At 45.5% G+C, this 16,397-nt stretch overlaps 2 protein-coding genes across 3 annotated transcripts in view; one reads left to right on the top strand and one right to left on the bottom strand.

Moving 5' to 3' along the window:
- Positions 1–16,397, top strand: part of LOC138822710 (synapsin-2-like) — a 112,606-nt gene that overhangs the window by 77,704 nt on the left and 18,505 nt on the right. Inside the window, exons 5-7 of the mRNA XM_070015582.1 lie at positions 1,805–1,894; positions 11,660–11,722; positions 12,031–12,173. Of these exons, the coding sequence (XP_069871683.1) occupies positions 1,805–1,894; positions 11,660–11,722; positions 12,031–12,173 (296 nt within the window). The remainder of the gene's footprint in view (positions 1–1,804; positions 1,895–11,659; positions 11,723–12,030; positions 12,174–16,397) is intronic.
- Positions 208–9,620, bottom strand: LOC138822711 (metalloproteinase inhibitor 4). 2 transcript variants are annotated; one of them, XM_070015584.1, is made up of 5 exons: positions 9,266–9,602; positions 7,665–7,762; positions 7,104–7,218; positions 5,394–5,518; positions 208–4,309 (listed from the first exon to the last, which is right to left on the bottom strand). In XM_070015584.1, the coding sequence occupies exons 1-5, from the start codon at positions 9,390–9,392 to the stop codon at positions 4,112–4,114; spliced, it is 663 nt and encodes a 220-aa protein (XP_069871685.1). In that variant the 5' UTR covers positions 9,393–9,602; the 3' UTR covers positions 208–4,111. The 2 variants fall into 2 exon arrangements, with proteins under 2 accessions (XP_069871685.1, XP_069871686.1); XM_070015585.1 differs by having other exon boundaries at positions 4,110–4,290; positions 9,266–9,620.

Genomic DNA, 16,397 nt, shown 5'->3' on the forward strand with positions numbered 1-16,397 from the left:
GCTCAGGAATTTCAGAAGTTTTGAACCAGGTTGGAAATAACAAAATCCTATCTCTATCCACAAAAGAACCACAACAAATGACTGCTTGAAGTTCAATTTGATGAAGCTTAGGAGGAAATGGAATAAAAGTATATTCTTTGGAGTACAAAATTTGAGGAACTGAAATTTAGCCTTGTTTATTTTCTTTTTTATGAAGAAAATGTGGCTTGGAAAGGAGAAATCTTTTGCTAAGGACATCTATCAAGTTAGGAGGAAGAACAGGAATTGGAAGACTCCCCTTTCTTAACATCCCAGCTCTGAGCTTTCTCCACTCCTACTCATGCCCTGCCTGGCCCACCTGCCAACAATCCGTACAGAGAATAGGACAGAAGTGTTTGTAAAATGTTCTAGCTTTCCTTTCTCTGATAAGTAGAGCTGTGACAACTTTCCCTTCTAGTAGTTCCAGCTATTGGTGTCATGGAGGGTGAACAAATCTAATCGCTCTAGGGAGAAGATGCTAATATTGTCTTGTTGCCCGGACACTGGGGATGGTGGCATGAGACACGTGGGTAGTGTGTACGGCCCCTTTTCCTGTGGGAAGAACATGGCTTGTGGAACTGACAAGCAGCTATTTGGAGCAGTTGGAGTGATTCAGAAGGGACCTGCCTATGAATCTAGTTCAAGTACTGTGTCACATTGGGCAGTTGTCCCTTTGGTTCTGCAGTTATAAAGTACCATGGAATGTTGTATGTACACCAGTAGCCCCCCAACCCTAACACTGTAAGTATGTATTCTTTGCCTATGCTCCTTGAAGCTGTACCTCTTTCTCATAGGTAAAGGGTCTAGCCAGTTGTTGTTGTTGTTGTTGTTTGGTCTGGTTGTGGGGCCTGAACTCTGGGCCTGGGTGCTGTCCCTCAGCTCTTCAGCTCAAGGCTAGCACTCTACCACTTGAGCCACAGCGCCACTTCCAGCTTTTTTCTTTTTGCTTATGTGGTGCTGAGGAATCGAACCCAGGACCTCATGCATGCAAGGCAAGCGCTCTACCACTGAGCCACCTTCCCAGCCCCTCTAGTCAGTTCTTTGGATGAATGAATCAGATCCCCAAAGGTGGGTCTGCCTTCCGTGTACTCTATAACAGTTTACTCATGATGTACCCTGCTCACACTCTGGTGACTGCAGCTCACAGGGAAGCTGCTGTTTCTTTGCCTGGCATTGAGCTTCCAACACTTGCCCCATGTTACCTCTTTAGCTTTGTCTCCTGTCACTGTTTACAGTAGCAGCTATTTAGGGTTTGAACCCTGAGTTTACTCTTACTTTTTTTTTTTGAGTCCCTAGTTCCAATCTTAGTCTTACCTCTTCTCATTTCTGTGATTTTTAGTTAGGTTTACTACTCTCTCTGAGCCTCATCCATAAAATGAAGATGATAGCGCACCTAGTTCATCAACTTGATATGAGGATTTAATGAGAAACAACTAAAATTAAGTAGGTAATCAAAGAATGTTAAGACATGTTACTTGTGAGAGGAGGAGAGGAGAGTGAATTTTTTTTAAAAAAAGAAAGGGATGGAGGGAAGGAGGAAAAGAGGGAGGAAAAAATGGTTTTACTGTGTAACCTGTGCTAGCTTCAGTTTACAGACATCCTGGCTCAGCATCTGAGCATAAGGTTCAGGTGTGAACTACAGTGCTTGCCTTCTATACTTGTCAAATATCTTCAACATACTTGATCTCTACAGAGCAAATGCTCAATAATTGATGAACTGATTCTTTGTCTTTCTGTTCCAGAAATTGTCTTAGAGAAGCCGAAAATGCTTTCTTCTCTTTTGCAGTTTGCCCAGATGGTGGCCATCTACAAAACACTGGGAGGAGAGAAGTTCCCACTCATTGAGCAGACTTACTACCCCAACCACAAAGAGATGGTAGGTATCTGAGTGAGTACCTGCGTCTCTGCTCCTCACCCTCTGAGCCTACCTGCACAGGAACTCAGAGGCCCAGCCTACTGGGGTGTCATTGTAAAGCTACTTTGTAGGGCTAGAAAAATCTCAGTTTTCACTAAAGTCTCTTGGTTTTGTGTTCTGGAGATAAAATTGGAAACAGCAGAAACAAGGGCAGTTTACTCAGTCTGAGAGTAGCAAACCTGTGGATCAACAGTCAGAAGATCTCATTACTTTGGGTTTACCTCCAGCCATGCTGTGTGTCATTGGACAAGTGACATTCTTCCTGTGCTGTGTGTCAATTTCTCAAGCAGACAGTCCGGTGGACATAACTGTCCTTCACCAGGGTATCTAATATGGTATGCTCAAAATTAAAGTAAAAACCTTCTAGGAATGTGTATCACACCTGAGATACAAGTTATTTCTCCTGTTGTTACTTCCAGACCTCTCCTCCCTTGTCTAACCTTCACACAATGATATTGCTGGGATAACACTGCTCTCCAAGTCCCTGAAGGAGATCAGGAGACAAAGAGATAGGATGGTTGTTGTTCAGGAGATCATTGCTCATGTTTTTCTGCCAGAGCAACCTGGGGCTCAAGTTTTCATCTTTCCAATCTCTATACTCTCTGCCCAAGGCTGGTGTGACCCTGCTTAGCCCGCCAGGGACAGCTCCCTGATAAAGCCTGCCAAGTGTTGTGCTCTGGGATAGTGAGCATGTTTGTTCCCCTCCATTTTTAGCATTTTTGTGTATCCAGAGCCTCCTTCTGGCACCTTGCACATGGTCCTGCTGAATAGAAGATGACAACTGAGAAGGAAAGGAAGAAAGGAAGAAAGAAAGAGAGAGAGAGAGAAAGAAAGAAAGAAAGAGAGAGAGAGAAAGAAAGAAAGAAAGAAAGAGAGAGAGAGAGAGAAAGAAAGAAAGAAAGAAAGAAAGAAAGAAAGAAAGAAAGAAAGAAAGAAAGAAAGAAAGAAAGAAAGAAAGAAAATTTCCATTATGTTTGCCAGAACTTCCCCAGAAAGAGGCTTTGGGATTTTAAGCCTTTGTCCTTTATGAATCGTGGGTGTCAGCACTATGGCTCTCCATCTAGGGTGAGCCAAAAAGGCATGCAGAGGCTGAGGAGCCCTCACATCTGTCTGAGCTTTCAGACAGCCCAAGACACGGTGGTGAGGAGACTGAGCTGAAAGGTGGAGGGTCTCCACGTGGCAGGGTCAGAGCTGGCTTTTTTCTCCTCTAATACCTTGCAGACCTGACCACCGAAAAATAGCAACAAGTACAAGGTGGACTCCTCCTCTAGCATCTTTTCCCTCTAGGGGAAAAGATGTGTTTCTTTCTTGTCCTCTATCCTCAAGAGAAGAGGTGTTCAAAGTGGATGCATGGGGGATGTCAGCTCTACAAGATAAATGCTTCTTTAGCTTGAAAAAAAAAGGTGAAGTAGGAATTAAGACATTACTAACCTAAAAGAGGCAGCAGAGAAACCCTGTGGACATCATTTGAGGGCATTAGAGAGAGGCTTTTCAACCTGAAGTGAAAAATGTCTGTTCTTAGATAGTAAGTCCACTTTTGTTCAAAGAAGGGTGCTAATTGGGCTGGGCCTGCCAGGTGTAGAGTCAGGTTCACAGCCCAGGGAGTGGGGTTAGACTGTCTGAATCCTCTTAGCCACTCTACCAAGCAGATAAAAATGTATTAGAGTATTAAGATGAGTTGAAGGGGTGGGAGTAAAGGATACACAGTCATAGTATATTGTTCATTTCATTTCTGCCAACTGCCTCTGCTAGTATACATCCCAAGGCTGTTCATCTCAAGGGTGTCTTAGGCCCCATTTCTCCGCTGCTGTATCAGTTAAGAAAAAGAAAACCACATTTTCCTGAAGAGAAAAGAGACTAGCTCTGGCTTTGAGAGGTAAACTAGGCCAGAGTCAAACTTGCAGTACTAAGATAGCCAGTAGGGCGTGGGATGAGGAGAAGGTCTGAGGACAAACTGGAAAAGCATGCTACCTTCCTCAGCCCCCAGGCTGCGGGCTGGAGGCTTAGACACAAGCTGTAACATGGTCCATCCCTGCCATGATGCTGGTCTGGCCGTCCGCTTGTTACTTTCTGTTGGTTAGCAGCAACAGAGCAGGTGGTGATGGTCAGAGTGCCACAGGGGAAAAGAGAACGGTTTTGGTCTTCAGGACTCTTGAAGGGTTGAGGCAGTCACTATTTCTAGGGCTGGATGATGTCAACAAGCTCCTTCCTGAGATGCAGGTGGCCGGGGTACCAACTGCAGGTGCCATCAACATGTTTCATGCAGATGTAATGCTGGGCCTGGTACCCATAGAGCTTCCGTTCCAACAGCCAGTCTGTCCAGAGGCAGTCATTGGAGGCCGGGATGGTACAGGGCACTGAATAGCACGTGGTGATCTAGTCATGAACAGCACATCATCAAAGTGAGTAGAAGGCACTTCATTTTTCATCGCTGCCTCTCATATATCGCTGCCTCCTGTATATCCTCATAGACCATGTCAACTGCCCTTGTCTAGGAACCCTTTTCTAGTCTCCAAACTGACCTCTGAATTCTCCCCCATGCTCCCTATGAATACTATCACTATATAAGTCATCTCTGGGATCAGCCCTATGTGGCTGACCTTGAGCAAGTAGTTTCTCTTCCCAGAGCGTTCTTTTCTTTATCTTAAATGGAAATAATAATTCTTCACAAATTTCTTGTAGAGACTAAATTGAAATTTTACAATAAATTGACTGTCACAGAGGCTGCAGAGTGTAGTCTTAGTCTCCCTCTCCCTCTCCCTCTGTTGATTTTTCTTTTTTCTTCTTCTTCTTCTTTTTATTTTTATTTTTTGCCAGTCGTGGAGCCTGAACTCTGGGCCTGGGTGCTGTCCCTCAGCTCTTCAGCTCATGGCTAGGGCTCTACCAGTTGAGCTACAGCGCCACTTCTGGCATTTTCTGCTTATGTGGTGCTGAGGAATCGAACCCAGGGCCTTATGCATTGGAGTCGAGCACTCTACCACTGAGCCACCTTCCCAGCCCTGTTGATTTTTCTTGTGCGTTGTTGTTACTATTATTGTTGGGACTAATGCATTATGTTGGTTTAAGTCAGAATTACATTATTGTTATTTGAGTCAGGGTCTCACTGTGTCACCCAGATTGGCCTTAAACTTGTGATTCTCCCACCTCAGCCTCCTCAGTGGTGGGATTACAGGTGTGTCCCACCAAGCCCAGCTTAGACTCTATTTAAATGGTGGCTATGTTAGTGTCATCTCGTCTGCTTTATATGGTGGCTGCATTCTCAGCTAAAACAGAAGTATTTTGAGATTGGGGACTATGGAGTCCGTTGCTTTCCCAGCCCAGCGTCTATGTCACATGTCAAATACAGCATAGTAAGTCATACTTATACATTTGAGTGAAAAAAGACACGAAGGATGAGGTTACAAGGCCCAAGACCTTTCTCCTGCCCCCCCAAAAGACCTTGGAAACGACATTCCCTTACTTGGCAGCCACAGTTCAGAAGATAGTGATGATTCAGACTTTCCCTCTGCACCAAGGACAGGTCCTCCCAGGGCTCAATGTAATTGCACAGATGGATGAAGACTTTTCCATCACCACGGACCTGGCCTTTGTGGGAAGACAGAAGAGTCTGTTCTAAGAGCTCGAGTCTCTACAAAGCCCCAAACTGCTGCCACTTGATTGCCTTTGTACTTTTTGACTTTTGCTTTTGTCCTGGGCATTGAACCTGGGCTTCACTCACGCTAAGCATATATATACTCCAGCCCCCCAAAGCCTTTTTAGTGGCAGTGGGGAAATGGGGCTCAATGAAGGGACAGAAAAACCAATGACTTTTTATAGCAAGGAGACCAATACATTCTGTTTGTAAAAGGTAGAATTGTGGGATCCTTTTCTTTTACTATGGTGAAGAGAAAGTGGGATTAAAATCAGACTGGAGGGTCAGGGTTGTAGCTGTCATAGAGTGCTTGCTTAGGATGCAGGAGGCCTCATCTTGATACCCAGCATTGCAAAAGGAGGGAGGGAGGGGAGGAGGGGGTGAGAGAGAAGAGAGGAGAGACAGGGAAAGAGAGAGAAGAGAGGAGAAGGCAGAAAGAGAGAGACTAACTTTGAGTGGGACTCCCCTTTTTTTTTTAATCATTTCTAATTGTGTTACCTTAAAGAAAGTCACATAACCTCTGAGCCTCGGGGGTAGGAATAATAATATTGTTGTCAAGAGGAAGTGAGAGAATGTCTATAGAGCTCCCTGTACTGTTGTAGGCTAAAAGAAGATGTTAAAAATAGGTTCCCTTCCCTTTTCCAGTCTTTCCCAGTATCTAACCTACTAGTCTCCTGTCCTATGGATGCTTACCTTGGTGAATCTTTCCCTCTAGGAAAGTTCTCCTGCTTTAGCAATCAAGCTCCTTCCAATCTTTGCCTGCCTGCCCTTCTCCCTCCCTCTCTCCCTCTTTCCCTCCTTCCTTCCTTCCTTCCTTCCTTCCTTCCTTCCTTCCTTCCTTCCTTCCTTCCTTCCTTCCTTCCTTCCTTCCTTCCCTCCCTCCCTCCCTCCTTCCTTCCTTCCTTCCCTCCCTCCCTCCCTCCTTTCTTCCTCCTTCCTTACCTTCCCTCCTTCCCTCCTTTCTTCCTTCCTTCCTTCCTCCCTCCCTTCCTCCCTCCCTCCATAGTGAAACTTCCCTGATTGTTCACAACCCTACAAATAACTCTTTCCCCCGAGTTCCAATATCACGCAGTGTTATATTCATTCATTCACCGAGTTATATTCTTGTGTGTCGCTTTAACGTTCTATCCCAAACAATTCAGTGTGGAAGAAGCTTGCCTGGGCCCAAGTTCATGGAGAACTGTGGTAGACTCAAGTCTCACATTAGGGCATGTGCAAATGGTAGAGTTGTAAACACGTAAGAAGCAGCTTCAGAGAGCAGATTTTGACTTAAGTGCCAAAAATCTTATACCAATTAAAACCGTTTCCTGTTGAAACTAGCCACCCTAGACTTATTCTTAATATAGTGACTAAGTGGCAAGATCACTCTAATAGACTCACGAACTGAATGGAGCGTGTTAGTTGATTAAAGTCACAGCTCTGTTTTATGTCTAAGAAAATATGCCACTGGACTCAACCTGCTACTCAAAGAAGCCCCTGGCTTCTGTCTCACTAACTTTCTTAGGACAGACTCTCAGGCAATTTCTGCCTAAAACTTACCAGTCAGCAGGTACTGCTTTTGGCTGTTGGCTTCTAGTTTCACTCCACAGAGTGAGGAGTCAAATGGTGTATAGATATATTGAACATCCTTGACTTTCTCAAACCCTTTAAACATCTGAAAGGCAATTACAAAGAGAAATACCAGGTCAATGAGCATAAATGTGTATTAACAGACAAAAATATCTCATTTCTTAGTCTGAAAAATGAGGCAAAATGCTAGTTGGCATACCGATGGTAAACAGATGGCTCTACCAAGTTGTATCTGTCTTAAAAAAATTGCTAAACCTCGATTGATTTCATTGAGAGGGAGGTACCTAGTGATCCTGTGTACACACAGATGCAGGGCCATGTGGACATCGAAGGCCCATCCTGTCTCGTCCTGTCCTGTTGTGTCATTTGGATTCTATAGGCCTGTCCCCAAGCTCTCATCTAGTTCCACTTCAGCATTCCAGAGGAGCACTGAGCTGGAGTGCCTGTGGCTTACAGACCCTTCCCTCTTAGAGCACAGGCTCTCCTCCCATCAGCCCCCGAGGGTCATGGCCCTGTCCTGCCCCCATGTACCTTTATCTGTTTGATTTCATACCGCACCATCTTTTCACTGTCAGCAGGGTTTGCACTGGCAGGAACTACCTTCTCACTGGAGATTTTGGCCCGAATCACTGCATGGAAAGAGAAAAGAGGGAGCCTTCAGCCCTTGTGGGGGTGATGACCCTGAGATAGGGATGATGTGGGGGTTCTGGGGGTTCCTGGTTGAGGCATTACTGGGTTGAGAGCAGGGGGCTGGAAACTCCTGCTCTCCAGTCGTTCCAGGTTCCAAACCCCTCAGGGTTGTTAGATCCTCAACCTCAGTGCTTTTTTTTTTTTTTTTTTTTTTTTTTTGCCATTGTAATCCATGAGTTTGGAAAGATCTGGCTCTCCATAGTCCTGGGTGTAGTAATCAAGAGGATAGAGCCAGGGTAGAAGGGGTGAGGATCATCTGCTTGGGTAGCTCAGAGGCTCAGAGCGCACCCCAAATTGTGTTAATATGTTAATTGAATTAAAAAACACCCTGATCTTACACTGAGGAAGTTCAGTTCTTGCCACTTGGGCATTATTCAAAACTAGGAGTCTTTGCTTCCATTCTTTTTCTTTGCATGGGGAGCAGTAAATGTTTCTCCATTTTTTTCATTTTTCCCGTTATACTAAAAAAATCATTGCTAAAACATAAAAATTATGTATGAAAGATTTTTTTTCTGTGTCTGGCTTTATACTACCACAGGACCTCCCAAGTATGATTAAGACAGGGTTCCCATCCTGCAGAATTCTTGGTCTAGAGGAGGACTTACATGTAAAGAACAATAGCATTCAAGAAAAAAAAGAACAATAGCACAGCAGAGTAGGCGCACAAAGATTAGAGATGCTGTGGTAACACCAAGGAGTCAGGAAGCTTTCAGAGAAATAGAGACCTGAGGCAGGCATTAGAAGTTGAATAGTAGCTCACCAGAAATTTAATGATAAGAAGGCAGGGAACAGAAAGGCAAAACGTGTGTTGAAATGCATCCTGGTTGGCAACCTCAGTTATAGGCCTGGACAGAGACAGGTATTACAATGCAGGGCTGGGAATGTGGCTTAGTGGTAGAGTGCTTGCCTAGCATGCATGAAGCCCTGGGTTCCATTCCTCAGTACAACATACACAGAAAAGTGGTGCTGTGGCTCAAATAGTCAAGTGTTAGCCTTAAGCACAGAGAGGCTCAGGGACAGTGCCCAGGCCCTGAGTTCAAGCCCCAGGATTGGCAAAAACAAAACAAAACAAAAAAAACTACAGTGCAATAACACATATACACACAAAATACCCCTCTCCCTCACAGGCTCGCGCACACACACATGTGCACGCACACGCACACACACATGTGCACGCACATGCACACACACACACATATTCAATATTCCAGTCATTCTGAGCAGTAACCGGACAACCCCAGTGACATCTCATACATTGATACTGGGCAATTGCAGTGTGGCGGAGCTGAGGGGGTTGCCGTGGATGGTCCTCTCACAGCCTTTATTTCCCTACAAATCAGCCTCAGCAGAAGGCACCTTTTCCCTTTAGACTTCTGCTCCGGAGCCCTACCCCAGCCCTCCCACAGCCACCCCTGCTGAGGACCCTGTGGGCCTCAACTCACCAAGTGCAGAGTGGCAGACGTGCTGCTGGGGGTGGGCAGGGGCACAGCTGCACGCCTCACCCAGCCCCGGTGGCCACAGCGCTGCCAGTAGCCGCAGCAGCAGCAGTGCCCAGGGGCTCCAGGGCATGACACTGCAGAGCCCCCTCTAAGTCTGGTGGTGGAAACCGCTCCTCCAGAACGCCCTGCGGCCCTCTGCCCACGCTTTATGAGGGGGCTCTAGGACCAGTCCCTCTCAGATGGGTTCCGCCCTCCTTTGGCTATAGGCCCACCCATGGCTGCAGGACCTGAGGTCCTCCTGACCGACAGACTAAACTGAAGAGCAAAGCCTGGAGAGTCTGAGCAATTAAAGCCCCTAGAAACCGAGGGAAGGCACTGGGAGAGGGGATGGTGTCCAGGGCAGGAAGACAGCGAGAGCAGTGAAGCCGTGCATGAGCAGAAAGATGGAGGTACTGCCATTCACACAGGAGGAGCCAGTGAGGAGCGGCACAGACAGAGAGGAAGAGACATGCTGAAACCAGAGAGAGGCAGGCAGAATTACAACAGGCAAAGAGACGGTGACAGAGAAGGACGACTCCTCGCTGGGCTGCACACTGGGAATGAGACAGGCTACTCAGGCCTCCTTTCAGCTGCAGGAAGTGTTTTCAATGCCCTATTTATGAGGCTCCAAAGCAGCAGCAAACAGTTGGGGAATAGGACAGAGAAAGTTGGGGTGTGTGTGTGTGTCTTGGCTCTGTCAGCTGGGGGGTGGGGAGGGATGTCTGAGAGGCAGCCAGAGTTTTAGAAACACTTTGCTCGCAGCCCGGCCTTCACTCTGCAGATGGCGGAGGCAGCTCACAGCCCAGCCTTCAGTCTGCAGATAGAGGAGGCAGCGCTCTCAGTGGGCAGACTCAAAGCCTTGTGTCCACGCCCTGGGCTACATTGATTCTTAATTCACGTCACTGCCACGTCCCCCCCCCCCCCCCGCACCCTGAGACTGTGGTGATGTAGAAGGCAGGCCAGATCAAAACCAAGAAGCAAGCCTGGCCCACTGTTGGTTAGCACAGTGCACAGGGGTCCGCTGAGAGACGTGGCGTTCCAGCTGCAGGAGTCACGGGGTGGGCTAGACTCTGATCCTATCACTAGACAGTTCTGTGACCTTCATAACTTGTTCTTCAAAAATTAAATTGAACTACTTTATCCTTTCTCTTTCTGACTTGGAGATCAAGCCCAGGGCCTCAAACATGGCAGGCAAGTGCCCTACCCCCCAGGTTTCATCCTCAGCTCTGAAGTACATTTCTAAAGCGAGTCTTTCCCGCAGCCTGGATTGGCTTCGGCCAGGAGTGCTGAAGTCCTCAAGTCAGATTCTCTCAAACATCTCGTCATACCTAACTTCCATGAGAATCTGACTTGTCACCAGAGTCAGCCTTGTTTTCTTTAGAGGATGCCTTTCCTTGGACAGTACTAGTGACGTTTGACAAACAAAAGAGAACTGAGTCAGGCTGAGAAGATGACAGGGCCAAGTTGGTGTGCAAGTTGGTTCTTCATACAGTCCAAACCAAGGCAGGTTGTTATTTAAAGCATTCAGTTCAGTCTCATTTGAGAAACACAAAGGCTGGGGCTCATTGATGCAAAGTAACTTGCAGAAAGTTATTGAGACGCGCGAAGCCATGTGTCCCAGGGTGTGGTGTGCCTCCTCCTCCTCCCCACTACTTCTTCCACCTGCATTTTGCTGCAGCTTGAAACCTGTGAAGGGTAATTCCACCTTTAAATTCTGCCTTTAGATTTTATTGTTCCTCTTTCTTGAGCTACCATAAAGAGTTTACTTTAAGAAGGCCTTCCAAAGGATAATTATACTGAGTTCTTACATTGTTTCTCCTCCAAACCCCACACTGGATGGAAGCAGGCCTTAGTGTACCAAGCTGCTAAGCTGTGTTTTGCAGTGAGTTTCAGGGGCTGGTAAGTGGAGAGTGTGAATGAGGGAGAGGGCAGCCCAACTCAGCACAGGAGAGCTGGATGTTGGAAGGAGATGGGTATGGAGAGGCACATTAACATGCTAAAGGTATGTCCAAAAGATTGAGGCTTGTTAGGGTACACTTTTGCCTTCAGTGAAAGTTACCCTTTCAAAGATCTCTTCAGTGGTAATCCAGCCCTGCCCAGGGTTCATATAATGCAGACGCAGAGAGATGTAGAGAGTACCAAACAGAAGAATGGAAGCTTCACAGCTGGGTCTGTAACATGCTGTGACCTTGGGCAGGCCACTGTCATTCTGTGGGCTCCGTTTTTTCGTTTATAAGGAAGTGGATTGGATTAGTTCTCTTAAGAATGCTCCAAGGTTGTTCTCAAGAAAAATATTCGCAGGACTCCCTAGAGACAGGCCCACGCTGACCCATCCTTTCTTTCCTTCTCGGCTTTCAGCTGACGCTGCCCACATTCCCTGTGGTGGTGAAGATTGGCCACGCTCACTCAGGCATGGGCAAGGTAAGCAGGAGGCCCTTCAATGCCGGGAAAGGCATTTTCCAGAAAGTCCATAAATGGAGCGCTCTTCTCTCTATGTGACTGAATTATTTCTAAAGATACAGTCTTGTCCCTTGGAGGGGAGGAATGTTGCCATCATACCCCTTTCCACAAGCAGAGTACAAGCCATCTGGTCGGTCCCTTGGGTCTTTGGCTGCAGGCCTGGCTGCTGCACCTTAGAGAGGGATGCCAGAGAAGAAGGGATTGCTCTTGTGACTTCTTAGTGTATATATGTGTATGTGGCTCTTTCCCCCTCTCTGCCCCACCATTAGGTCAAAGTGGAAAACCACTACGACTTCCAGGACATTGCTAGTGTGGTGGCCCTCACCCAGACATATGCTACAGCAGAGCCGTTCATTGATGCCAAATACGATATCCGGGTCCAGAAGATTGGCAACAACTACAAGGCTTACATGTGAGTGGGGATAGGAAGGCGTCTTCATTAATCTTATCTTAAGCTTCCTCTCACCTGGCCCATAAGGCAAACTATAGGGGAAGGTTGCCACCGAAGCTCTAGATTCTTTATATAATTCACCTATGAACTCAGGTGAGAATGAAAATGAATACTCCTTTTTACTAGCCTCGGGTTATGACTAGACTGCAGACTGAAGTAGTGGAAATATGTAGGACTTGGTCACTAAAGATAATCACAGAAAATCTTGTGTCATTCACACGACATTATAACATGTATGTCTAGATCTCATTCCTCTGGTCATTATTTAAAAATCATGGTAGTTATTAGCTCTGCTACTACAGCTTCTTATTTGCATAAATATATATTTTACTTATCATAACTTTAATATTTGAACAACTCTAGCTAGGTACCTTTGTCATCCTTTATACTTTAATACATTTACATCTTACTTATTTCATACTCAGAGAAGAATCCATATATCTTACCAGATTGCTAAATCACACAAAAAAGTTAAACCCCTAATTCAAATAAACAACCTGGAAATGCTACAGAATATTGTTTTCCCCACATACCTCTGCCATTTGGCAAAATGGAAAGCTACCATTGCCCTCATGAGATTTCGAGACTGCCTAACCCTCATAATACACATAGGACTACAAATGGCTTATAAGTAATATTTTAAAAATATTAATCTCCCACTTGGTAAAAAGTTAAGATGGTATTTCCTTTACGAAGAGTCTTAATGGATGAATTTGACCTTTGCCATTCAAGACTTCAGCACATGTCAAAGTTCAACAACCTTCCAGTCCCTTCCTCACCTGCTGCCTTTGCCCTTCTTTTAATGTCTGTACCCCCATTGGTAGAGGTAGTTAGGCACCCCTTCCCTGCATGCCTTCCCGTGTCCCCTTCACAATCCCTCCTCTAGTTAAGACCTTTCAGCATGTGGGTGCTATGTCTTGCTCTCCCTCTCTTGACTGAGCTTCCTATGGGCAAGAATGATGGAATCACCCTACATCCTCTGGCAGCAGGCACACAGCAGATACCCACAGGTGCTCCAGGGAGAGCTCTGCCAGAGAGAACTGAGGCAGAGCCAGAGCTTTTGTTGTTGTGATTTGAGTTGTACTGTGTGTACGTGTGTGTGTGTGTGTGTGTGTGTGTGTGTGTGTGTGTGTGTGTGTGGTGTGTGTGCATACTGTTGCTTTGGTGCTGGGAATGGAATCCAGGACTTCATACATGTTAACCACACGCACTTATCATTGTTATACCTCCAACCCAGAACTTTCTTTTTTACCTCCATTGATTGGCTTTCTTTTTTCCCCTATTACCTGGAATTCATTTCAATAAATAATATCTTATATGATCAGAGTTACAGAAGCATTACGCCTTTGTGTTCCTCCTTAAGAATATCCTCCTTTGGTCTCTCTGGGTGTGAATGACTTGAGTCATGTATAATTTATCATGTCTCTGTGTATTTTAGATCTAGCTTCTGCATATGAGAGAAAACATGTGCTGTTGTCTCTCTGAGCTTGGCTTACTGCACCTCATGATTTGTTCTAAGTCCATCCACTCTCCTGCAAATGACACAGCATTATTCTTTCTAATGTCTGTGTAGAATTCCATTGGGTCTTAGTACCACATTTCCTTTTTGTAAAGTTTGCAATGCATGTGCTGGTCCTCAGGCTTGAACTCAGGGCTTGGGCACTGTTCCTGAGCTTTTTTGCTCAAGGCTAACCCTCTACCACTTGAGCCACAGATCCACTTCTGGCTTCTTTGGTGGTTAATTGGAGAGAAGAGTCTCACAAAAGTTTCCTGCTGGGCTGACTTTGAAGCATAATCCTAAGTGGCTAGGATTACAGGCGTGTACCACTGGTACCTGGCTTAAGTTGGATCTTAAAATGAACACAATGTAAGACAGAAGTTTGAACAATTCTATTAAACAGAAAAACACGTATTTTAGACACTTAAGCAGATACTCTACCTTTTCATTTTGCATGCTCCAAATATGAAAGACTGAAAGCAATGATGGAACAAAAATATTTTGATCCCTGCAAGGAGACACTAAAAATTTAAAATTAGTTTCCAAAGCGATATAAAATGATGCATAAGAAAGGAGAAATTCCAAACATTGGTGAAGGGAGATGACCAGAGAAGCTTTGGATGACATTTACTTACTTTTCTTTTTTGGAATAGGCCATAAGTTATTTGGAAGAATGTGTAGGCCTCTCAGCTTCTTTCCATCACATCTTTTCTCCAGATTCTTGGCTATATTCCTGCCCTTAGAAGTGGCTAAGATAAGCCCTGGGATTTACCTGTATCCTGCTCCCCCACTAGAGATCCTGGGACAGCAAAGTTCAGGGGAAAGCGGTGCTGGCTCCATTGTCATCGGACCAGACAGGGCCCCTCTGTGGAAGTGACATGACCTGTAATTCTAGGAGCAATTGTGCTATCACTGAGGAGCCTTCAGTGTTTCAGCTGCTCCCACAGCCCAGAGAGGGGGCCTGTATGGATCTGGGTGTGTGTAGTGTTTTAGAGAAGGGTATGACATCTTTGGGAACTTTGCAAACTTCCAAGTGCCACACAGATATAAGTGATGTTATTATTTACTCAAAGATCTTTTCATTATATTTTTATTATCTTTAATACCATTCAACAAAGCAATTTATAAATACAATTAACCTGCTGGTGCTAGTGGCTCACACCTGTAATCCTAGCTACTCAGGAGGCTGAGATCTGAGGATCGCAGTTCAAAGCCAGTCTTGGCAGGAAAGTCCATGAGACTCTTACCTCCAGTTAACCACCAGAAAACCATAAGTGGCGCTGTGGCTCAAGTGGTAGAGCACTCGCCTTGAGCTGAAGAGCTGAGGGACAGCACCCAGGCCCAGAGTTCCAGCCCCATGACCAACCAAAAACAAAAGAAACAATTAATCGATGTCATCCCTTTCATCATTCTCTGCCATTCCTCACAAGCCTCCCCCTTCTTCAGATACCCAAAGCCTTTGAGATCCTGCATATCATGGCTTTGCACTGAGGACATAGAAGTGAGTGACTGTCACAGAAGCACAATTGTAAACCATTAACGTTTGAAAGACAGAGTTATTTCTAGTAGGATTTTTGTCTTTGTCTTCCTACTTCGGTTTTGCAAGCCACTCTGCTGTTTGCGTTTCTGAGTCAGGTAGTGAGTGTAGCACATCACACTGAGGAATTAAGGATTTATGGATTATTTTGTTTTATTTCTTTTTATTTTTGTGGTAGTGCTGGGGTTTGAATTTGGAGTCCTGTGCTTGCTAGACAGGCTTTTTACTACTAAGCCATGCTTCAACCTTACTTGTTTTTACCAAAAAAAACTTCAAAGTTGGCCATCATCCTCCTGTTTATGCTTCCTGGGCAACTGGAATGAGAGGTGCCTATCACTGCACTGCACCCAGATTTTTTTTTGAGATATGGTTTTACAAACTTTTTTTTTTTTTTTTTGGTTGGCGTAGGGCTTGAACTCTGGGCTTGGGCGCTGTCCCTGCGTTCTTCAGCTCAAGGCGAGCGCTCTACTGCTTGAGCCACAGCGCCACTTCGGTTTTCTAGTGGTTTATTGGAGAAAGAGTCTCACAGATTTTCCTACCTAGGCTGACTTTGAACCGTGATCCTCAGATCTCAGCCTCCCGAGTAGCTAGGATGACAGGCGTGAGCCACCGGCGCCCGGCTTTTACAAACATTTTCTCTAGTTAGCCTCCCAAGATCCTCCTTATCTCTGCAGTCCTCGCATTCTTTGTCTTCTGTGTAGCTGGGATAGTAGGTGTCCGCCACTATATTTTACAGATTCTGGGTATCTGTTTTGACTAGATATACAGTATTAAACAAATCATATCACTTTTTAAGGCTTTGTTTTTTTAAAATGGAGCAAGAATTCCAGCTTTCTTACAGGGAGAGGTTGAAGTGAGGCTCTTGGGTAAGGAAATTCATGAGGAAAGAAGTCAGTACTGGCCAAGTGGGAGGAGTTTTGTGATCCCATTAGCTGACTTACTAGACTGCCTTAGGCTTCTGAAAAAACTATCCACATAGGTTTCTCGGTTTCTCAGTGTTTGGAATCAGAATCTCACCAGAAGATATAGCTGGAAACTGGCACAACTCCCCAAATGGTGTTGAGTGGTAGAGACAGCACATGGGGGACTTTCCTGTTCCCTAGGCTATCCCCTCCGCCATGATGGAGGGGCGAAAAATAATTATTTAAAA

Source organism: Dipodomys merriami, unplaced genomic scaffold (genome assembly GCF_024711535.1).
Source record: "Dipodomys merriami isolate MVZ:Mamm:240054 unplaced genomic scaffold, mDipMer1.0.p SCAF_114, whole genome shotgun sequence".
NCBI classification, from domain to species: domain Eukaryota; kingdom Metazoa; phylum Chordata; class Mammalia; order Rodentia; family Heteromyidae; genus Dipodomys; species Dipodomys merriami.